This window comes from Cydia strobilella, chromosome 14 (assembly GCF_947568885.1).
Source record: "Cydia strobilella chromosome 14, ilCydStro3.1, whole genome shotgun sequence".
Taxonomy (NCBI): Eukaryota; Metazoa; Arthropoda; class Insecta; order Lepidoptera; family Tortricidae; genus Cydia; species Cydia strobilella.
Genome location: NC_086054.1, coordinates 12,183,871 through 12,208,861, shown reverse-complemented (window position 1 = coordinate 12,208,861; position 24,991 = coordinate 12,183,871). Strand labels below are relative to the sequence as shown.

Genomic DNA, 24,991 nt, shown 5'->3' with positions numbered 1-24,991 from the left:
TTTGGGGCTAGGTTGATCTGTGTAAGATGTCCCCTGATATTTATTTATTTTTTAATAAATAGATCTGAGTACCTACTTGTGATGATTGATTAACGTCCTGACCACAAGACCAATCGCCCACCTTAGGTGTACTTTCCATGATTTCTGATTTGTTTATTATACAACATATGATTGTAGTACAAATTATATGCATGTAAATTATAAGAACTGGATTAGCTATAGTATAGGGGTTAGTAAAACAAAATATTACTGATATTTGTAATGTAATTTTTAATAACTAATTTATAACGCGATTCAGCTGTTCGGTAGCCGGGATAAGAGTCATCTATCGTACTTGACTGTGACTTGTGTGAAGTACGGAGATCGATAAGGCATAAGAACTTAGATTTAACTTTAGTTACTAACGAGGGCTTCAGTCAGTAAGCACTAAATATCCTGATTTAAGTACTTATTACTAAAATGTCTGAAAGCAATTCCACATCGTCCGAAGTCAACACCCACACATCCATACTTATGTCGTTCATTGAGACAACGCTGCAAATTGCGTATTATCACAAACCAATATTTCATGGCTTCACAAAGAAATTGTTTATGTCGCCTAGACTTATTTATGATTCGGATTATTTAGTATGGCAGGTGAAAAATCGACTTCGCGGGGAACTGGCGAAGGGTCGATGCTTTAGACTTTTTAAGAGCCTGTTCACACTGCGCGTTTTCGCGCGTGGTTAATGTTTAACCCCCGGCACAAAAAAGAGAGGTGTTATATGTTTGACGCCAATGTCTGTACGTCTGTCTGTCCGTCTGTATGTCTGTCTGTGGCACCGTAGCTCTCTAACGGATGGACCGGTTTCGATGCGGGTTTTTTTATGTGAAAGCGAGTTTCTTTGCGGTGGTTCTTAGCCATGTTTGATAGAAATCTATACGGCAGTTTGAAGAGTATCAGCCCTTTTCCAAAATGATGTAAGGTATTTTTGGCATAAAATGGCTTGTTTGGAGTAAAAGAAAACATCGCGAGAATCGCATCTCTTCCCATAGCGTTCTTTTTAAATCTTGCGTGTATCAAAATTCCCAAGTAATGATATAATCAAAAAATGAATCCTGTAAGATACAGTATACAGTTAATAGGGTTTGCACGACGGATCCGAAATGTATGGGAAGATACGCGGATCCCGATCCGGATAATTTCATACATTTCGGATCCGGATTGCAAACCCTTTTCACAGTCAAGCGAATTTACCTCTTGTCTGTGTAGTGATAAGGATTCTTACCGAATTTTTAGTCATCGTTTTGCACTTTTTTTCGAGCGCGATTTTTTCAGCTGTATAGTTACAGGAGGTTTTTGTGTACCCACGATTTTTGACCTCCACATATAAAAAGTTGAGGACGTTTTCATCAACATTGTAGCGTTTGAGAAGCGCTATGTGTATACAACCTTAGTTACTCTTATGAATTATGGATCGCGTTGATTCACGTCTAGCCGGAGCGGAGCAAGAAGCCAGCGGAATCCTTCTACGGAGCGCTCGTAAACTGTGTGAAGAAAGGACACTTACGGGAATATTTTCACGGTTCGGCAAAAAGACGCGTTAATTATAATAGCTACTACTACTTAGCATCATCTTGAGCGCTTTTGAATCTTAACGGTCCATGAAGAATTTTTCAAAGATCTGATCCAAAGTGGCATTCCAGAAAAGTGTAACGTACGTGACGCTATTCTTTTAACAATTTGGCGTGCGAAGACAAGATGCCAATCGTTAACGCTCCGTAGCGAACGAAAGGCAACTGTCTCTGTCGTGTCTGTCGCACTAATATTAAAGAGTGATAGAGAGAGATAACTACGCTACGCTACGGAGCGTGAACGATTGGCATCTTGTCTACGCACCCTGATAAAGCTAAGAAGCCGATATTTGGCATGATGAAGTTTGATGACGCTTTAAGTTCAACGGTATATTATACGAGTACAGATTTCTGCAGGTTAATAAGGTAATTGTCATACGCGGCACGTCTCCGAGAAAGTAGACCTTTTTTGTGGAATGCCCTAAATACGTTAGATGGTGGCATTGGCATCACATGGCTGGTGGATGGACCTGATGACGTTTGGCTAACTGATTATTTGTCTCGTCCTTAAGGGGCCCACTATCAGTCCGCCGGACGATATCGGCCTGTCAGTTGTTCGGAACTGTCTAATTTTTGTTCTAACTGATAGGCCGATATCGTCCGGCGGATTGATAGTCAGTGGGGCCCACTGACTATTTACGGTTTATTGATATTCACCTATATATTCTTTATCTCGTTATTGACATCTTTTTCAGGGATTGGTTTATAGTTACAAACAGACTCGGATTGACTTTTTTAAATATGCCATTTTCTATAAGCTAACTTGCGGCTTATTCACAGATAGTTTTCGCAGCATATCCATTAATTATATAAAACACTACATACAATGTGAACAAAACAGCGAACACAATCGCCCATATGTTCACGATACATACGCTTATCCAGTTTTATTGTTACGTATTCTTAAGCGATTTCGAAAAAAACAGTTGAACCATAATCTTCATTTACGCATACTTCCAACTGAAGTAAAGGTCAAGTTACACTAGTGATAATGATAACATGCACTGTGCAATGTATTTTGAATCAGGTAGCAACCTCTAACGGTTCGCGAATACACGCACCTTTTCGCACGGCGTGCATTCCTATGCATTATTTATAGGATCTGGGAGCTTTTCCGCCATTTTCTTGGGTTTTTCAGCTGCTATCGGACCACCCGTGATAAGATCGGTGGATAACAGCTTGTTAGAGCATGGGAGCTAGTTTATGATCTTTTGATATACAGTGGCCGTAATATATCACTATATTGTTCTGAGATATCACGAAAAATCTACGAAATAACGTTTGTTCATCATTGATCTTCTCGTGAGTCTTGGTGATACAGTAGAACAACGATAGCACGAAACTCAAATGAAACTCCAAGTAAAGACTTAGTTCTTATAGGTTTATGTTCGTCATAAAGAGGTTTCGAATTAAAGAGGTAAATCAAATGTACAATTCGTGTTAGAGAGGTAGAGTTAGACCAAGATACGTCTGCAACGATTTTTATAGCACACGCAGTGCGTTATTTCAAAAGTCTAACTTCTATGAAATTATGACGTATAAATAAAACTCACTGCGTGTGCTATCAAAATCGTCGCAGACTTACCTTGGTCTAACTCTAATTATGCAAACACGTAACACAGTCTTCTTGTTGTCTTCGAGTTACAGAGGTTTGTTAGGCCCACTTGCACCATCCCACTAACCCGGGGTTAAGCGGTTAAACCGTTAACCCAGTGTCAAAGGTTTATGACATTTCAGTTTTAATTACTAGACTAGGGCCCATCCCATTAATATTATGCAAAACAGGTAAAATTCAACATTTATAGGCGCAATAAAATTAATAACTATTAATTGTGTAACACGTTGACTGTAGTTCGTATTTTACTGCACTTTGTAGATTTACGTTGGAAAGAACTAGTTTTGTTTAATTTAAACTGTATTTCTTGTCTAATAACTGTGTGTAATAAGAAAATCGAAATTTCGTTATCTAACATCTCTGTCATTCTTGCAAGTCTTGCATAATCGAGCGAAAAAGAGGCAGATAGCGAAATTTCGGATTCTCGTTTCCCGGTACGTCCTCTGTAAACAAACCGCCTTGATGCATCAATGTCATATTTTATTATCTCTAAAAATTTGTTAAAACCCTGTTAAAGGTACTTTTTTTTTTTAAACAGTACACAGGGTACAGTATGTATAAGTTATTTTATGGTTTACTAAAAAGGCTAGTGCTGCACTCTGCTGGCCGAACATTGCAGTATTATCCCCTATTGCGACATTTTTATCTAAAAGGAGATCCAATGTTCTCTTATTATATACCGTTATAGTAAATTAACAGTATCGTACAGGCGTACCTAGTGATAATTTAACCGAGTAAACCAGCACTATAATTGTACACATAACTAAATCGCCACCGAACCTGATTATGAAAATATTTTATTACAATCCCTGCTTGTTGGGTAAATTGAGTGGTTATTTACGGCGTTGTCGCTGTGCGGTGTTGCCATAAGTTAGGTTGTACATGTACATGCGTGTACGCAGCTTTTGCGTGCTTGGCGTCACTTACAAGGGAATAATTTAGATTGTTAGTCGTCTACTGTTCTACCATAGAGCCAACTCTAAACCCACAAAGGGCGCCAGAGATTGCATATACTTGAGAAAATCCGCTGCCGCGAATGCAGAGGACGCTGCCCCGATTCCAGACCTGGGCACTGGAGACTTTGGTCACTTTTTCTTTCGTGTATGTATGACTATTTCAGTTTATAGTCACCATAGAAACACGCGTGCCTCATCCTCTTGGTCTTTGTTTATCTCAGGCGGTTGTTAAAAAAAGTTTTTCGGTTTTGATTTTCTAGTAGTAGAAGGTAGCTGAGCCCTGGGACTGAAACTAGTATATTAATTTTCACTTATATAATACAAATCAGCTTCATGTAGGCCTTCAAGCAGTCATAATATTAACTTCTTGATAACTGCCTCAGTTAAACGCTGGGCCTATAGTAAATTTGATAGTTCCGAATAACTGACAGGGCGATATCGTCCGGCGGACTGGTGGCGGGGTGGTAGTGGGCCCATACCTATACAGATGATATCGCTTAACTAACTCTTCAGTAATTTCATAGGTCAGCCTAGTACAGTCACGCTCCGTGACTATTGAGCCATTTAGGGTTCGAGCTAAATTGGACATTCCATACCGCAAGTATTGAAGAACTAATTTAGTTAGCACCCTAAATGGCATAACAATCGCTGAGCGTGATGGTACTTACACAACTAAAACATTGTTGGACTGTTGGTGCTGGTATACAAGCGCTACTTTCTAGTCAAGATTTAGAGTATTTAGACCATCTATGCCACAATTCCGAGCAGTGGCGTGAAAAATATATTTTTAAGTGATCAAGTTACTGTAAACTTTACTCGCTTTACATTGTAAAGCGAGGTTTAGACTAGCAAGAACTTGCATGCAATTTTCATTACATTGCGGTATCTGATACACATTTTGAATGCAGTTTTCCTTAGTAGTCAGAAATGTAACGTAAATTACATGCAAGTTCTTGCTAGTCTAAGCCTCACTTAAGGCTCGCTGCTCGCAATTTGGTATTTATGTCTTTATAGCAAAATACTACAGTGTATACTATTAAAACCGGCCATAACCTAGGATTCTCTAACTAGGGACAGAAGCCCCTACAAACTTAATTGCCAGATTCAACATATGCAAATGCACCCGCTTATGGTCGTGGCAATGTACGCCTGTAGATCTTCGATAACTCTCCATTCACTACAAAAAAGGTTTAAGAGCCATGATAATTCTATTAACATATGCCCTTTTGGAAGCAGGGCAAAGTTACCGTTACATTTCAAAAGGGCTTTAGTAGTATGATTGACCTATATCGATACGTCCATTTAAAAGCAGGGTACAGTGGCCATTACATTTAGTTATCGACTTTGCCTCGCTAATTATAGATTAAAATCGTAAATTGAGACGCAGGATACATTTATTTGAGGCTGCATACAAATTTCTTGTGGTAGGTCGCTGTTATCGCTTGTTAGTTGAGTTTAAGGGCGCATTACTTTGTTGTTTGTGAGCAAATGCTAAATATGTGTAGTGTCCACATTCTCCGAGAGATGGCGTTGTGATGTTAAAGTGATCTTTTGATAAATAGGCACGCGCTAGGTTCTGTTCCATGCACCCTTATACTTAGATCTGTGGGATCTAGACTTCATCTAGTCTCCTTGATTACCTACTACAAAGTTACTAGACTATCTAATACTTTTGTTAGTTATAATAGTTCTAGAACAGGGGTTTCTAAAATTGCAACCTACTATACTTCGTTTTTTAGCATTAGAAATAAAGTAAGCGATCTTGACGTGTCTTTTTATTGAAAAAACAATAAGTTGCAGTTAATATGTAACAATTATATGTGGTATTTTCTATAAAAAGGGACCTTATTGTCGATGGCGCTTACGCCTTTACAAACGATGCTCCGATATAAACACAATGCCGCGCGACGCTGTGCGGCGTAAGCGCCATCGACAATAAGGTCCCTTTTCATAGAAAATGCCCCATATAGGATGTTATGGTAATTTACATTCTTTTGGTTTTATAAATACTAGTTACAATTTTTTTAAGCTAGAGTTTTTCAATATAAAGATTAAAGTCACATCAAGATTGTTTATTTATTTGTTATTTATTTTATCAATGTAGATAACAATTTCATAATCATTCTTTATTTCTATTTTCGAAAGTGGAGGGCATTTTTATACACCAAAACAACGTTTTGGTCAATGTAAATCACAACTAAAATTTGAGCACCCACAGGGCACAGTCCCGTATCCATAACTGTCGGGAAGAGACTTTTGTTTTTCTATGACTCTTATGTCGACTTTAAAACTAAAAATGAAGATTTATAAAAATACGATAAAATGTATTTAAATATGGATAAATGATTTTTTTTATTTGCATTAATTATTTTTATGATTTTGACCCATGTTCTTTCACTGATATGCGTTAAAATTGTTAAATAACAAACGAAACCGTCAACGCCATCTATACGACAGTAGGCCAAAGCTAGTAGCACCCTCTGAACGAGAATCAAATTTTTTTTATTTTCGAGGCACGTTTTTTCCTTAGACTGTATCCATCTATTACGGAGTTATATCTATCTTTGGTAAAAGCTTGTAAATTATGTTGACCTTACGTGGTCGTTGCAAGTGTGGTGTGACTGGTGTGTTGCCTCTAACCATAGACAAATAAGAAAGCATAGAGTGCTCCTCCATACAATCAGATTTCTTACCAAAAAGTTATTATTTTCGTAGTCTAGCGTAACTAGCGGATTTATCAGTACTGCTATTTAATAATAGATGTCGCGACGAACGAAAATCCTAATGCTCAACAATTTTCAGCTAATACTATAACCGGATTAACCGGAACTCTATTTTCAGCTCCTTCTGCTTGTAATATTAGTCGTAAATTGTTGAGCAATACACTTTTCGTCAGTTGCGACACTCGTGACATCTAGTGTCAATTGTACTGATAAATCCGCTATTTGACGCTAGATGTCGACTACGAAAATAATAAGCGTTCTGTTAACAAAACTGATGTATGGAGTGAGCACTCTATGCTTAACATATTTCTCTATGCGCTAACTAAGCGTATGTCTTGCAAGTTATTTTACGGCCTTATATCTCGGTATGCGATCTTCGACTATTTTCTGCATACGCCAAGCGATATTTATACTGTCTAGTGTAAAAAGTCGTATCTTCTATTATTTCTATAAATTTTAACCTTTGTAAGAAGATTCTATGGAAAGTTTAGCACGTTGTGTTTTTTACACTAAATTGTCTTTAGGAGATCTGATTTTTTCACAGCTTCAACCACGAATTAATAAACTAGGCTTCAACGGACCAATAGACCTGAGCAATATGGTCTTAATTTCATCTCGATATCTCCACGTGTTCCCAAAATAGAATGAAAATTACAAACTTCTTTTTTGACTTGTGAATTAGATTTGTAAATCAATAAAGCAGGCAGGTTAAGTATCAGTAGATAAACTAAGGCCTAGCTTAAACGTCTCATAAAAATCTCATTTTAAGTTCGTTTTCTATCGCTTTAACTAATTAGTTTCTGAATTACCCCGTAAATGGCCGTGTATAAAGACGATTAAAGCCCCAAATAGTGCTACATGGCGATTTGGGCTCTGTATAATGCTTCTAAAACGTAAAATATACTTAGCTGTACTCGCGGCAGTGCTCGCGTGCTCAATCTAGATATCTCAATTCCGATAGTGAATGTTCAAAACATAACGTAACTTAGCGCTTAAGCTTTCTATATGCCAAATTTCATCACCATTGGTTTTACACGGTAATTGGTTTAGCCTTCACAGGGCTGGCAGCTGGCAGAGACTTATGTACGATTCCCACCGACCGGCTGGAGTCGGGCCGCGCCGCGCCGCGTTGGAGCGCATTTTCTATGTGCCTATACATTCCTCTTCCTTCATCCATTACGGCTACAATATCGGAACAAACTATATGTACCTTCAACAAAACTGTTGCTGGTAGCAAATAATGCATCAGATTGAAAAAGCTTTAAAAAAATGGGTTGTAGATAAATGTTTTTATAGCATAAATGAATTTCTAGACTATAAGTAAGTGTCAATTGTACATTATTTATTTATTTATTTTTATTTTAATCAGGTAAATACACATAATATGCAACTTAATTACAAAAGTACCGTTAAACTAGTAAGGTTTGTCTCGGTACCCCAATTATGCATGCCTGTAAGGTAGTTTTAGTGATACCATCGATGTACATACCTATTATTATTATTTAGTGTATTTTCCCCATTCCTTTTTGTGTAATATATTATATGTTTATCCTATTAATTTTGTATGTATTTATATCCTTTATCTTTCTGGTACCTTGTTGTACATTTTGCTACATTTGTCACCCTCTTTTCACTTTCTCCTCTCATCTACTCAAAGGTTAGGATAAGTTCGCCTTTGTACATCTTATTATTTGTACCATGTAATTTTTAATGTGTATATTTGTACAATAAAGAGTTTACTACTACTACTACTACTACTAATCTAACTGTACCTAAAACTAGGCATAGTAAAATATTTCATTTCATTTCATTATGTATGACAGAAGCGATGGAATCCGACCGGAGCCGTCCGCGTCCGCGAGCAGCCGACTGGCTTGCGGCCCTACCCTACAAATGTGAAATGCGCGCCGACTTCGCCCGTTCGGTGGGAATAGTACATTATAAAAACCAGACAAGTGCGAGTCAGACTCGCCCACCGAGGGTTCCGTTCAAATTTAACATATATATTATCCTGATCCTATAAGGGTTCCGTTTTTTCCTTTTACGGTACGGAACCCTAAAACCTGTCTTTATTGTTTTTTTTTGCTCTTCTAGCGGTCAAATAAATATAGGAAAATTCCTGAATTCATTCTATATATAGCCCCTAAAGCCTTCGTGTCGCCTTTGAAATGACGTCGCTGTGTTTACAACGGAAACTTGATGACTTACTCTCCGAATATTTGTAGACAAACATTCCATCATATCAAAAGCAAGATTAACTTTGCTGCAAGTAATTTGACTTGAATAAAACGCTGAATGGTACTGCAGTGAGTTAAGGCGGTCTAAACGCCCAATACGGTGCAAGTGACTTGGTTATGTACTGTTAACTTATAATATGTGTGAAATAAATGACATTGAATAACTTAATACAAGGCTTAAGACTGGTTTATAAAATGGGTTTCATGTAATACGCTTTTTATCATCAATTTCTTTTCATTAAAATAGACAGATAATGTAGATAAGCAACTCTGGGAACAAATCTAATTATTTATTAACAAGCAGAAACGTCTGCGATCGATGCTATTAAGCTGAGGCCGTGAGTTCAAGTCTCACCCAAGGCAGTAATTTTTCCACTTTTAAATTTATTCTAAGCTTAAATCTAATTATTTTATTAAATATTTTTTCTTTAATATATTATGACATCTATTTCAGTTTATAATGTAGATAAGGTTAAACAGATTATTAAGTGAAAAAAGAAAATTTTTACAAAAATGTTTTGATAAAGTATTTTTAATGAAACCTTTTTTTTAAATAAAAGTTGGGAAAATGAATTCATTCATAGGGTGAGCTTGCTTCTGTACCTTAATTATTCTATCTCTATAATTTTTTTAATGGTGTGACTAGGATTTTGCACCTAGAAAGGCTTAATACAACTAAATTATTAGAATGGTGGAGTGGAGTAGGTTTCATGAAACATTATTGTGAATGTAAACCTATTTCGACTTGTAATAAGTAGGACGTAATTTGACGGACGTAATGTGACTGAATGTAATCTTGAACCGGGGCCTAGCCAAAATGAATCGGGATGACAAATATGCTACGAAAAGTCACGAGACTATTTCCATACAGTTTTCATCTTTCGATTGGCGTTTTCTATCAACGATTGTCGGTTGGGACGTTCGTTTCGCTGCAGTCAAAATACTGGCAGGTTCTAACTATACTAGATCGGATGGCGTGAGGTTTTTACTGCGTGCGGCTGATCAGGCTTTGTTTCGTATGAGTCACGTGTTCTGCCGTATTTTTAATTTTATAGGTCTGTCATGCATTCCACGTTTCATTTGTGACAAAGTGACCGACGACTTCGTCGTGCAGTTCGGTTTATTTTGAATTTTATTTCTGATGATTGTTACATAACTTACATAAATGTTGGGGTTGTCTGTGACTTTGGGGTCAAACATTCAGCAATCGATTTGAATTAAACGATTTCCAGTTTCCAACGGCTACTACAACTGCACTACATAGTATATAACAAAGTCGCTTCCTGCTGTCTGGATGGATGTCTGTCCCTATGTATGCTTAGATCTTTAAAACTACGCAACGGATTTTGATGCAGTTTTTTTTAAATATATAGATTGATTGAAGAGGAACGTTTATATGTATAATACATATCAGCATTGCACCCATGCGAAGCCGGGTTTGTATTTATGTAATAATAAATAAATACAATTACTTCTTTAAATCATAATATTGAAATTACCAATAAATAAATCATCTTAGCGTGTTATTTTGTAAAAAAGGAAAATACTATTGTACTAACATTTTATTGCAGTGGCAACCGTGTGGTAGATTTTTTGGTCTTGAATTCCAGTTTTGAGTAGGTACCTATAGATTATGACGTGCATTCAAAGCCGCATGGTCAACATAACCATTTTTTTTTTGTTTACGGAATGGGCATTTACATTTACGCATCGTCCCCGCGGGAAGGCCATTGATGGCAGATGGGGGTGTGTGGGACTCGCCGCTCCTTTCCCCTCTCGCCAGCTACCCACTAAACCCAGCACTCCCGCCTTTCACCCTGTTTGCCGTTTGCGAGAGCGCCATGGGATCGAGTACACCCCACCATGGATGGTCAACGTAACCTGATGTTAGTCAATATGACGCTTTACTGTGATTATCGGACCGAGGTCATCAGAACAGCAACAATTAACTATATGTAGGCCATCAGACTTATCTTTTTTAGGGTTCCGTACCTCTAAAGGAAAAAACGGAACCCTTATAGGATCACTCGTGCGTTTGTCTGTCTGTCTGTCTGTCTGTCCGTCTGTCACAGCCTATTTTCTCCGAAACGACTGGACGTAAGTTTGTGACCTACAGACGAACATGTAACGTAAACAAATGAATTTTAAACATGAGGGCTACTTTTGGGGGGTAAATGTGAAAATTAAAAACAAAAGTTTTTCAAACTATATCGTGTTACATATCATATGAAAGAGCTCATTGTGAGAATCTCAAATATATGTTTTTATAATTTTAGGATAAACAATTTAGAAGCTATTCAAGAAAATAGGCAAAAATTACCATTCCCCCCCTTTATCTCCGAAACTACGGGGACTAAAATTTGAAAAAAAAATAAATACACAAATATAGATTACAGGAAAACCTACTAGAAATGTGCAGTCAAGCGTGAGTCGGGCTTAATTACTTAGTTTTTGATCCGACCCCTACGGGTTTTTTAAAGACATTTCACTCACGTTTCACATAAAAAATACTTTGTTCAAATTGTGTAATGTACGGAACCCTTGGAACGCGAGTCCGACTCGCAATTGGCCGTTTCTATAATATACGAGGCAAATAAGCAGACTTTAGCAGACGAATCGCATGATGGTAAAAGCTATTACCATCGCCTATGGAGACCTGCAACACCAGAGGGGTTGCAAGTTGCAAGTGTGTTTCCGGCCTTTAAGCTGCGCTTTTTTCTTGAAGGTTTGAAGGTCGTATCGGTCCGAAATAACCGCGCCGATAGTTTATTCCATAGTAGTAGTATTAGTTCATTCCATAGTTGGCGATTCAAATAGGTGAAACAACCATTTTCATGACACCTTGTACAAGTTGTACAGAACCGCAGACCCATAACATAGCATAGGAACGATCGAAAACAACAGCTAATCTACAATAAGGGGTATTACTGCAATATTCTGCCACCAGAGTGCAGCACAAGCCCGTTTAGTAAACCATAGAGTAGCTCGTACATACTGTACCTTTACCAGGTTTTTGACAAGTTCTCAGAGATAATAAAATATGACATTGCATCAAGGCGGTTTGTTTACAGAGGACGTACCGAGAAACGCGAATTCGAAATTTCGGTATCTGTCATTCGCGAATATGTATCAAGTGACAGAGATGTTAGACAACGAAATTTCTATTTTCATGTTTCGCGATAGACCCTCAGATTGTGGTAGTGGCGCCCCCTACGCAGAGTTTCGCGTAATATTGCCTATTGACCATTCAGAATCGGCCTTGCGTCCAGAATTCCCGCCCCCACATCCAAAAGGTACTATCTCCCTCACCGTTGCGGTCGCATATGACGTTTCTGACAGTTGTAATTGAGAATAATTGAAAGATCGACGCGCGCACTTTGACTGTCACGCGGCCCGCGAATGATGTGATGCAGCTGCTATGATTGTCGCTATGCCAGTGGTTAAAGGTTAGGTTGATCTAGGAATGTTAAAATCGTTATGTCTCATGTCATCAGCAGCACATGCACCATTTTATTTAAATTTATACACTACCTACACTTTTCATTTGGGATTTTTGAAGTAAAACTTCTTTAGGCACAACTAGAGGGTAACTCAGATTATTTTTCTGACGGAAGTAACGCTCAGTAGTGACACGCACAATAGGACACACAACAAAGTGCCAACATAGGGATAAACGTCGTCGTCAAAGAAGTTTCACTTCAATCGCGCGTAATCACACGCCCACACTTTTTTTTTGTTATTTCTACTCAGAATCACGAGGATCGAGAGCCTTAGGGGAGAGGGTCCCAAAATTTCCATACATTTTTCGTTCCTTCCATTCCGTTTTTGTCACATAAAGTGTATGAAAAATGTAACGGAGCAGAAATACTTACAAATATTTAATTCACAGATTTTTTCCTCAAATTATCTTTTTAATAAGAATTTTGACACGTTGTTTATTTGTGTAATAGATTACAATCTTTGATTCGATTAACATTTGAATACGTAATCTTTTTTCCTGTTTTCGTAACTCGCTCAAAAACAATATCGGTAACCTCTATTAACGTTTTTTTTTTTCTACGAAGACTAATGATGGTTGTTTTGCAAAAACAGCCTCGTGATGACTACTGTAAGTATTGACTTTTGACAGTTATGATTTGTCTCTTACGTTTATGAAGCTACAAGTTTAACTACTTATGTATAGGTAAGTTTTTCTTACATATGCCATAAGATAATCACTACACCTTTTAAAACAAAGTCCCAGGCCGCGTCTGTCTGTTTGTGTGTAGGTATGTATGATCGCGATAAACTCAAAAACTACTGAACGGACTTTCATACGGTTTTCACCTATAAATAGAGTGTTTTTTGAGGAAGATTTGAGTGTATATAATTTGTTAAGGTTTTGTGTAACCCGTGCGAACTCGGGGCGGGTCACTAGTAAATAATGAAGCTAAGGCTATCAGTTACACGGCAGATATTAAGGGGCCCACTGACTATCAGCCCGCCGGACGTAATCGGCCTGTCAGGTGTTCGGAACTGTCAAATTTTTGTTCTAATTTACAGGTCGATATCGCCCGGCGGACTGATATATAATCAGTGGGCCCCTCACCTTAAGTTTCATAGGTATAAGGGTCAATTCATAGTTGTCAAATTCTTATAAAACTCCGCCTATAAGATTTTAGTAATACTGACAATATACCTGATCAGTATATAATGCGACATCAATTTTTAATAACTTTCAAATCATCTAATATAATGCAACTGAAGTTTTAATTGTGGCTTTTTAAATTTGTCTTACGCAATTTATCGATATTGCTAATACCCCATTATCTAATACGTAGATCATTATTGCAAATCGTGGCATACCTAAGCTATGACTCATTCAATAGTAATATCGATTTTATCGATACTTATCTATTAGAATCGAACACACCTTTTTGACATTGGCAAGTGAATTACACCTATTTGAAAATACGTCATACAAAATACATATTATTTTACTAGGATTTAATATTTTGAAAAAATAAACATTAAAAATAAAAGAAAACTTGAAAACTTCGCTCGAATTCGATCCGTCAACAATTATGAAAAGAAGAGTAAAGAAAATAAGCGTTATTTTATGGTATATCCATGATTTAAATTAAGACATAGATTTGGATATTTTTTTGCAAAAAAGTGACAGTTTTCTGAAAAGGACTGTCTTTAAAAGACTGGTCCTTAACAAGTTTGAAAGAACTCAAGTCTCAAATCAGGACTCAAGGAATGTACGCAGTCGAATGCTGATGGTGATCCTGCGGGGCTCCTCTACAAGGCGGAGTTGGCATTTGTTGGTGGTTTTAGACGGTAGTCCTACCACTGGTTAGTCCGTCATCGCTCCTGGTTCCCCCGGGCCAGGTGGCAAGCGTAAACGCAATTCCTCAACGTTAAAAAAAAGGACTCAAGGGAATCGAATCTTAACCAACACTATATCTAAGGTAAGGGTTATCTATCTATATATAAGGTAAGGGTTAACTGACCGAGCGTTAGCGAAGGCACGCGAAGGTCTACGTTTCATCTTGGGCAAACATGCTTTCGTATGTCCAGATTTTCTCTACATCAGGTCGCAATTCTCAATCGATTGTCATGAAAATTTGTGAGTAAGTTCGATGATTATATACTTAGATTTTATGTCGATTTAGTTTATGGAAAATATTCAAAATGGCGGAGCCATCCATAATTTAGTTTAAAGCTATCCTTGCGAGGTCTATAGCTCACAGAACCACTAATTAATAATTAACATTAATTGCTTCGAAGGAAGTTGGTCATACAAATGTGATCGAACTTCACTTAGAGGTAAGTTCGTTTAATCACTAATTATGAATGGACAACAGCCGTTACGTTCAACAGATGGTTGAACTGCGCATATTCGCCATTAGTGCAGGTAAACAAACTGGGTATGTGTGTCAAGTTCGCAATGGAAGGGTGCCAGCAAAGAGCAAAGTGCCCTTTCGGTTGCACTGAATTCTCCACGTTGACGGAGGCCTTATCTGATTTGAAATGGAATTAAACTTGATTAAAAGGTATTTAAGTTACGTAATTGGAAGGTGTATGCGTAGTCCCCAATCCCCAACCCATATTGGGCCAGCGTGGCGCTATTATATAGTCCAAGGAGTGTGCCCAGCACGGGACTATATAGGCTGAATTATACCTGTTACGTAATTTAAAGAAAACCTGGGGTCTTTTCACAATGTCAATTTGTTATGATATTCTAACGGAACAGAATACAGAGTCATCATGGTCTTTTTACTGAGGTCTTGATATTTTATGTTATCTATTCTTCAAGATTTCATTTATGTTATGAAGCCATTATATATAAGTTAAATAGAAATGCTGTTTTGGCGACATTTGAAATAATTTTCTCTATAACTCATCAAGAAACATCTAAGTAGTTTTAGTCAGAATAATAATTCGACTTCCTTAAGGGGCCCTTGATTAACAGTCCGCCGGACGATATCGGCCTGTCAGTTAGAACAAAAATTTGACAGTTCCGAACACCTGACAGGCCGATATCGTCCGGCGGACTGATAATCAGTGGGCCCCTTTTAAATCAGCAAGTTTCTTAGTTTAGGAAAAATCAACCGCCTCAGCGAGGTTAGAACTCGCGACTCCGTCCGGGATGACCAGCCCGCCGATCTACACACGCTTGCATTTTCCTTAGGGGAGACCTAGGAGGATTGAGACAGAAGAGAGTTGTGACAATGAAACGAATATTAATCATATTCATATTTTGCGATGATCGTTACCAAGGTTTGGAAACAGAGCTCTCATGTCCCTGTTGAAATGTGATTTTTGATGCAGTATGCCAATATCTCCATATTGGCGGCATATAGAACGGTTTTGATTGTAAGTACGTTAAAAATAGCGAAGAGTACATTTTTGCGTTGTATTATTATTAATAAGTACCTATTACTTTTGCGTTATTATGTTTTTTTTTTTAACAAAGTGATTTTATTAGCAGACGGCAGTTTAAGTCCAAGCTAAATACCTAATCAACGTCATTATCAGTTATTATGTTTTTTCGTACTGACATTTGACGTGTGCGTGTATGGTTTAACATGAATGCATTATGCAACGGTGCAGTCCGACCAACTTTCGACCCAACTATGTGAGCCAAGGTTCGGATGTCCGTAACTAGTAAATAGTATGACGTTTCAGAGGCCTGAGAACTACAGAAGTCGACGAAAAGCCTAAAATTAACGTGGGCTAACATTGTTAGAGTTGGACCAAGCCAATTCTGCATGATTTGTAATGACAAAGTGTGGCAATGTTATTATTAATGTCAAAATTCTATGAAAATATTACGTTTATAATGACACTCCCACTTTGTTCTGTAAAAGTCGGCGCAAACTTAGCTCAGACGGACCCTAGAAATAACAGGACATTTCAAGAGATTAATACCAACAATTTTATTACTCTACACAGTTTTACCTTATGCCATTAATATCATTTGTGTCAAAAGTGATAGGCTGACTTATCTACTTATCCCATATATGCCCAGAATTAGTTTTTAGTCTAAACTTTATGACGTTACGAGCTTCTTATTTTATGAGTAGGAGTGAGTTTTTGCCAGCGGGTCGAAAACGACCCAAAGATATGGTTATTGCGAGCCCATTATATATCCCACTGCTGGGCAAACACCTCCCCCTTTTTTTAGAGATTGCGTTAAACACCACCACTTTATTTATTTTGCAGAGGTGACGCAGCTAGAAGACCCGCGTCTAGAATGGCTGAGCATCCAGGAGGCCATGTTGAGGGAGTACCTCAACACGGCGCAGGAGGCGTTAGAGGTGAGTTTTAATATTATCTACATAGGTAACTGATAAATTCCATTGAATACGTGGACGTTTCCGGACATCCGATCGTTTAATTCCACCGATCAGCTTAAAGAATAAATAGCGTTTTGGTTTAACCCTTTAAACGCCACAGCGCCACACCTATCGTGTACAGCGCGTCGTCGTAAACCTTGTCGAAATGCATGAAGTTTGATATTAGGCCAAGCGCGTCTTTAGGGTTAGGAAATTCAGTCAGTTAATTGCGATTTTAACCAATTTATCTTAATTATCTTATGCTACTCGGACTTAGTGGTGTCGAATTTTTAATACGCGCCGCCAATACTTCACCATCACTCTTAAAAAGATTGACGTTGTCAAAATGTTGTCCATAACTGCCTTATAATAACTTTTTCTCCAAGTTTAAGGTCAAGGTCACATTTACCCATTTACAGTTAACTTGAAAGAGGTCAGCGCGAGTAATTGATCAATCAGTATCATTTTGTTTATTTGCATAGCTATGTTATCTATCATTTGACGTCAATCAGGGGTCGAGGTCGGGTGACCGGTGATCTAATGGCATTCCATATAGACTGGAACATATATGATATGATATTGTATACCTACGTTGAAACAACAGATGACGTCTAAAACGTTTCTACCTAGTCTTGTAATCGACTTTATCCTTTAGTTACTACACGACAACAAAACGAACAAGATTTATTATTAAGTGTGGTACATTGGGCACAATAAGAGTAAGAGAGTATTGATTGTAATCCACATCTCTCCGCTCCGCTGAATGCTATTGGTTAATTCCTCTTATTTTCACTCGACTCTTCATCTTAGTGGAAAGGCAGCCCAAGGGTTTTGTGAACTCGAATAATAAAGATCCTCTATCTCGGTTTTCGGGTTCCTATTTGTCTCGGTTAAAATTTTGGCCATATTTCCCTTAAAATCGCACAATGAACTATTGGAAATTTGTTCTGAAATAGCTATACTACGTACGTAGTATAAAAACGAAGGGTGGGTAGGCAAAGTCAACCGATCATTTATCTGATAAGTTTTTTTTAAGTAAAAGTAGTGTGCTGGGTAATGTGGGCTAGAGGCCTATGCCATCGAGCATTGCAAGCACGAATTAATAAACTAGATTGCAAGCATATCTGCAGATTATTATTTATAATTTTTTATCCCTTGTCTACATTTGTACATCACCAACCATATTATATTAGGTCCTCATCACGTATCAAACGTTGATGTGTATACACGATAACGGGATTCTCACGGTCATGCTATGTTCGACGTACGTGAGATGTTTAGGTAAATCATAACAAGGACGGATTTGACATCCATATTCCTGTTGAGACAAAAATCAGAAAATTTTACCATTTATATATTTTTAAGAAGATTTCTTAACGCTTCTCCGGTTGCAATGGTTGGATCTTGAAAAGCCCGCAATCTAATCTCAATAATTTGCACAAGCCATTGCCGGCCAGACTATATTCCCTGGCAATAACGATCTAAGTAGGTATCTTTAAAGCAAAAATAGGTCAGCTGAAAGAGATGCCTCATATTGATATACAATAGTATAATAGAAGTTTATGTGACTGCTATATAATGAAATACTCGTGTGATCCTTGCATTTTTATGTCTAATTATGTACAGTTGCATACATTATCTACATCCATATCATAAGCTTCAACAAAACTAATTTTAAACTTACGTACTAATTAAAAGATCCCCAAAACGTCAAATGGCGGTAATTGAAAACTTTATTTACATATGTCACGCATCTGTTCCGTTCAATATCAAGTAACATGCAAGATTCGTCAAAATTGTTTGCAACTGACATTTCATTGCGAATAAAACGTCATGTCGACTGATATTAGAATAGAGGCCAAATCAAATTCGATTGTTTCTCAGATATGTTCTAAATTTGAATGTAATTAAAATATCGGCTATCATTAACGTAAAGTAAAAATTACCATTCAACTACGTGAAGGTTTGTTAATATAGGCCATTAGTTTATCGCTTCTAAACATATTATAGGGAAGTTATGATATAGAAGTAGATAAAAGCTATAAACGCCCAGTTATACACCCCATCCAGCAGATCCGCCTGCGGCATCTACTACGCGACGTTGCGAGAAGTCAGCCCTGTGCTGTGTTAAAAAAAACGGGCACATACATTTAAAAAAATCCCAACGAATTAAGTACCTACCTCGTCCTTCGAAATTATGAAGTCATTAAAAAAATAGGCGGGGAGGAATAATGACAAAGGCCACTTAAACTACAAAAGCCTCCCATCATACAGTATCTCAATTCAAGCAATTACGATAAAAAGCCACTTCTGTTATCTCCTTATCGGTATCATCGCATTCCATCGTTATCAGGACCCACTTATACATTCGAGCCTTATAGACAGATGTTTTATTAGATTTCGTCATCTTCGCTACTACGTTTTGTGGGTTTAGGATTTTAGAGCATTCTAAACAAAGTACATACCATATTTTACAAGCTTTCATTGGACTTGTCCTTTTGTATGTATCTATGTTACGTATTTAGAGTAAGTCAAATCTTGGAAGTTAAATTCAAATTTACTCACTTCCCGATTCCTGATTGAGCTGAAATTTTGCATACATATGTAGATATGTAAATCGAATGACAATGCAATATTATGATGACATGGAGCTGATCTGATGAGGGAGACAGGTGGCCATGGGAAATCCGTGATTAAACAACGCAACCTAATTGTGTTTGGGGTGGTTAGAATTGTCTCGATGAGTATAAGTTGCCTATGGAAGGAAAAGTGCAGTCAGAGATAAAAGCTTGTACCAAAAATGTAAATTTTATCCAAAAAGCTTATTTCTCTATATGTTATGTGTTTCTCTATATGTATATGTTATATGTAGATAGATAGATCAAATGCTTCATGTGTCTTGATCTATCTATCTCTTTTATCTAAAAGTATATGTATTCCCGAATACCTAAATCCTACACTATAGGTAATTGACAATTATATTGATCAGCGAGGTTGGTATTTGCAACGGCAACGTCATCATTATTGTAAAATGTTTATTAAAATTTGTCGCTTATAGTAACACTCATCAGTGCGTCCTATCCTACCCGTGATGACATACGGAGCCGAAACGTGGACACCACGTTACGACTGGTCCATAAATTCAAAGTCGTTCAGCGACCTATGGAAAGGGCTATCTATGCTCGGAATTTCTCTGAGGGACCGTATTCGTAATGAAGTCATCCGTCAGAGAACTAAAGTCGTCGACATAGCCCACCGGATTAGCAAGCTGAAGTGGCAGTGGTAGAACCGATAACCGTTGGGGTAGATGAATTCTCAAGTGGAGACCGCGTATCGGCAAACGCAGCGTAGGACGCCTTCAAACTAGACGGAGCGATGACCTTAGCAAGCGGCTGGCAAGAGCTGGATCAGAATTGCCGCAAATCGTGCTCAATGGCGTGTAATAGGAGAGGCCTATGTCCAGCAGTGGACGAGAGTAGGCTGATGATGATAATGAATAACACTCTCTCTTTGTTTTGTTCAAGTCGGTGCAGTTATCTTAGACGAACTCTAACTTGTTATTTCCCAACCAACCTTGATTACAGACACCCGAATTGTACCCGTTTCGATCTTATCAGACCATCGGATTAGAACCCAGACTATTGTCCAACTATCAATGGCCGAGCTTCGTTCCTTCAATTACCTTTTAAGTGGTAGATACTATCGGGCTACTGTGTTTTACTTCTATCGGATGAAATGGAGGCTATTTTATTTTTGGGGTTCTGTGGGGTGATGATGAACCCTATTGCTTAGCCTCCACTGTCTCTGTCAGGTCAGCTGGCTGTATTTCATAAATCGTAATTAAGTTTTTAAATGTTTTTTCTGTAATATTAAATAGTCTCAAACACGTTTTAGAAGAAGGTCACTTATGTGGACAATACAAAGAAAGTTTGGTTACGATGCAACGTAAAAATTTGCTTCAGATTCCCTTTGCGATGTCTACAGGAGAGACGTGAACGAGTTAAGCATACTTACTATAAAATGTGTATAACCCAGGTACTGTACCTATCTGAAACTCATTGTCATTGTTTTTATTGACGTTTTAGTTCGTAACTACAAATAATGAAGTAAAACTACAATTAAATCTGGCTTCTATCAAGATGCATGTTTAAACAAATGTATTAAATTAATATGACACTCAGATGGCACGGAACCCTCTGATCGAGAATCCGACTCGCCCTGACGGGTTTTGACGTTACGGGACGAATTGTCGGCATCTTTGATGTCTGATTTAATTAAATTGAGTTGCTTCTTTATTTTTACTTAAGTGCAGGCTTTTTCATGTGATTAATAGTTGCCTAATCGAATCGAAAGCTATCTTAATAGGTATTCATGAGGATGTTTTTTTCAATTAAGGGTTTTATTGTTAACAACCATTTTAAATACCTAAGCAGATTTATCTTTCGAACACGTGACCGATGTCTGACCTGTTTTTTGCTCTAACATTAGAGTATTTTATGAATATTAAAATGTATCATTATACTAAAGAAAAAAAAAACATATAGAAATCCAATTAGGTATTAATAATTGACGTTTAATCAATACATGATATTGACTCTGATTCCTACCGGGATAGCATCGCCTTGCTACATAAGGGTGACTTAATATATCAGGAAATAATTTATAGCATAAGGTCGGACCTGAAGTTTGATCTCTAGTAGAACATTAAAAAAGCCACATGGTACATCAATAAAATGCAGCCTAAAATTCGCACCATCATGTCGACTTAATTCGGTCGGGTTGCTTATTACTTTCCTTTTACTGTCAATGTTAAAAACAATGTCAATAAGTCGAACATTTTAACGTTTAAGACTCTAATTGGTCTGATTACGAAACGGAACTGGTTTGATCAGTAGCCAAATATTAGTAACATTCCCACGATTTTTGTGTTATTTTCGCACGTTTATTTGAAACCAGAAGTTGTGCTAGCATGTGATTGATCTAATCATTAGTAGTGAACAGCTTTTGATATTTATTAGATCTAGCTATCGGGATCGGTTCGAGTTCCCTATTGGAAAATTTGGTACTTATTCACTTGTTTTCCTGCATTTAATTAGAACGTCATAACGGTTTTGATTTGCGTTGCGACGGTTTTTATTAGACTGCAATATGGTTTATAATTATAACAAATAAAACAACAATAGTCATTCTATACTTTATCATGTCAATGGCGTGTTAGGTGTTTTGGTACCCCTTGGTGTGAGTAAAGTTTACGTGGCTAGAAAATCCCACTTCCTGGCCTAGAGAAGAAATGCTTAGATACTAAGGGCAGCAATGAAGAATTCCCTAGATAATATTAGAATGTTTATCTTTTCGTGAAAGCTAGAAACATACGGCATTTTTTAGGAACCTTGTAATCAAACCTCACATCCGTTGATGACATTATTTGGAAATATGCTCAAACAGAAAACATATTAATAACTTGCTTATTAACTTATTCATTTATGCACGTTTCATTAATGCCGTAATCGCAGTTTATTTTTAGTCCGGAAAAGCTTGACATACCAAATTTATTATATTCCACTTTATCTCCATCTCTGCAAACCGCTTCTGCTTTTCAGTAACATTAGGTCGGATCTGTAATTGAAACTCAATGAATGATACACTTATATAGCAACGGTTACCGCACACTTAACAACTTTTCATGCGAAAATCTACCATGCTACATTGAGTTAACGTTTGGGTCTCAACTCGTTGTGGGTCATCGTGTAAAAATTAAATTAGACATACCTATTAAGAAGTATTAATTAACGACCACATTGAAGAATTCAAAGGCATAAATATTGCCTTTGCCAGTAGTAATTAAATGTACATAATGGATATTAATATTATCAATTAAAATTTAATTACTGTCGTTGAAGATAAATTGTACACGTTTCAAGAATTTGAGCTATGACCAGGTAGGTTGTGTTTTCAATTTTCTTGTCGATTTTATACGTCTATTATCTTTGCATGTTTTAAGACCTCATTCAAATTCACGTTACGTTACTAGTACTTTTATATTATACGCTGGTCGATAAACCATCTTTGATTTTCAACAACCTTGTGCATATTTTTTTATTTTATTTACATAGTATTCCAAATTAATTAGTCATCCGGAGAATACTCGAATGTTATTAAACTGTGGGTTAGTTTGGAAATAATTTGATTTTAAGACTAGTAGTGGTCGGTTTTACAAATGCACGGTACCTAATATTTTTTTACGGAACGCAAGAATCTGCGAAGCGGCGATTTCAAGTAACATCTAAACCCTTCAGAACAGGCCTCTGCACACGCAGACCGACCATCTATTCGCGGAATACTCTGTACGAGGAATTGGGCCGGCTATCGCCTGATTGACTCACGGATCGGATCCGGCTAGTAAACTACACGAAAACGACGCAAATGCATTGAAATAATATCAATTCAGATACGTCGTTATTCTTCTAGAGCTCAAGTACAACATCGTAAATGTTAGGGCTTAAGAGGATAGGGGACGATCGATTCTCCGTACAAACGTACAAAAATATTACACAATTTGATGTATTTTAATCAGTATGTGTGCTGTTTTGAAGCGCGACATAGCGACTTCTTTTCAGCATGTTTTTTCGATCGATAAGAAGTGAGCTTATAACTCCGTTTGTTCGTTTATTTATCTGTCTCTACTATGCAAAAGCGATAGAGGCAGATAACGAAATTTTGATTTGCGATGCCATATATCTTTATAATCAACATCCAACGGGTTTAAATCTGTGTTTGTTACACCTATCTAATTATACTCTGCTTACGGAATATGGATTTTACAAAATAATAAATAGGAAAACCAGTTAGGTACAAATGTTTTCATATATTTGATATTGAAGTTTTTACAGACATGTGACTATGATTTTTATGCAATGAGAAAGTAAAAATACGAATACCTTACGATTCACATCACGATATAAGCCAACCACAAAAGGATTGAAAGACGTGACATTTACGAAACTATTTTCTTCAAGAATTTTCTTTTGATATACTGCACAGCGAATTTCATAAGCGTCTAGAATATTGCATTGAATATTGCATAACAATGTAATTTAATTCTGTTTCATGCATGGATAAAAACATCGCCGATTTGTTTTGAGCTTTGCTTGCTTAGCCCGTATATTGTAGATACGTCTCAAGTTGTCCTAGTAGTTGTATGTTATCTAGCGGCATTATGGTTGCACGGTAGCATCGCGACACTATGAGTACGTGAAAGCATTTACACATGACTTCGCTGTTCTTTAACGAGTTTTAATGCTATTTGCAACTCTATTTCGTACTACTAAGAACTATAATAGGATTTTCTATGTGGTACTGTATAGTTGCGTACACATACTCGTTTAAAGCACTCTTAGTATGGATGTGGTGTGTTTGCGCAAGGATGCCGGAGTCCTGTGAAGTATTTGGCAACAGCAAATAGTTCGTGCCAATTAAATGTTAAAGAACAGAATAATTAAACAGTGGGCGTGTCTATATTGTATGTCCAAGAGTGTAACCTTCTTATTCATAAAACTTTACAAGCCTCAATTAGCTAATTTATGTTTTATCCCTTTCTTACAAATAGGTACATAAGTCAAAATGACAGATTAAGAGAAACGATTAAAAGCTAATTCAGGCTTGTAGCGCGTTTAAGAATAGCGCCTTAAATATTTACTTATACATTTTTTCTTTAGCATTCCAAATTAATGAGTATAATCTTATTTCAAAATGTATTTATTAAAATTTAAAAATGATGTAATTATTAGATATTTGGGTAAAGTAGTAATATTGTATTTATTTGCTGAAATATTATTTTGCATATTTATTAATCATAACTTAACAAACACAACACACTCGAAAAACATAACTTTCCTTCTTTTATACTACGTCGGTGACAAACAAGCGTACGGCCCGCCTGATGTTAAGCAGTCCCCGTAGCCTATGTACGCCTGCAACTCCAGACCTGCTGCCTTCGTCGTCAGCCTGGCATTAAATTTTAAAA

At 37.1% G+C, this 24,991-nt stretch overlaps 1 protein-coding gene and 1 long non-coding RNA gene across 2 annotated transcripts in view; both read left to right on the top strand.

Moving 5' to 3' along the window:
* LOC134747300 (uncharacterized) overlaps positions 1–24,991 on the top strand; it is a 336,530-nt gene that overhangs the window by 48,519 nt on the left and 263,020 nt on the right. The gene's annotated exons all lie outside the window — the stretch shown is intronic.
* The window catches only part of LOC134747248 (protein kibra), a 107,979-nt gene that overhangs the window by 37,024 nt on the left and 45,964 nt on the right, over positions 1–24,991 (top strand). The window contains exon 3 of the mRNA XM_063681855.1: positions 16,856–16,950. Coding sequence (XP_063537925.1) covers positions 16,856–16,950 — 95 coding nt within the window. The remainder of the gene's footprint in view (positions 1–16,855; positions 16,951–24,991) is intronic.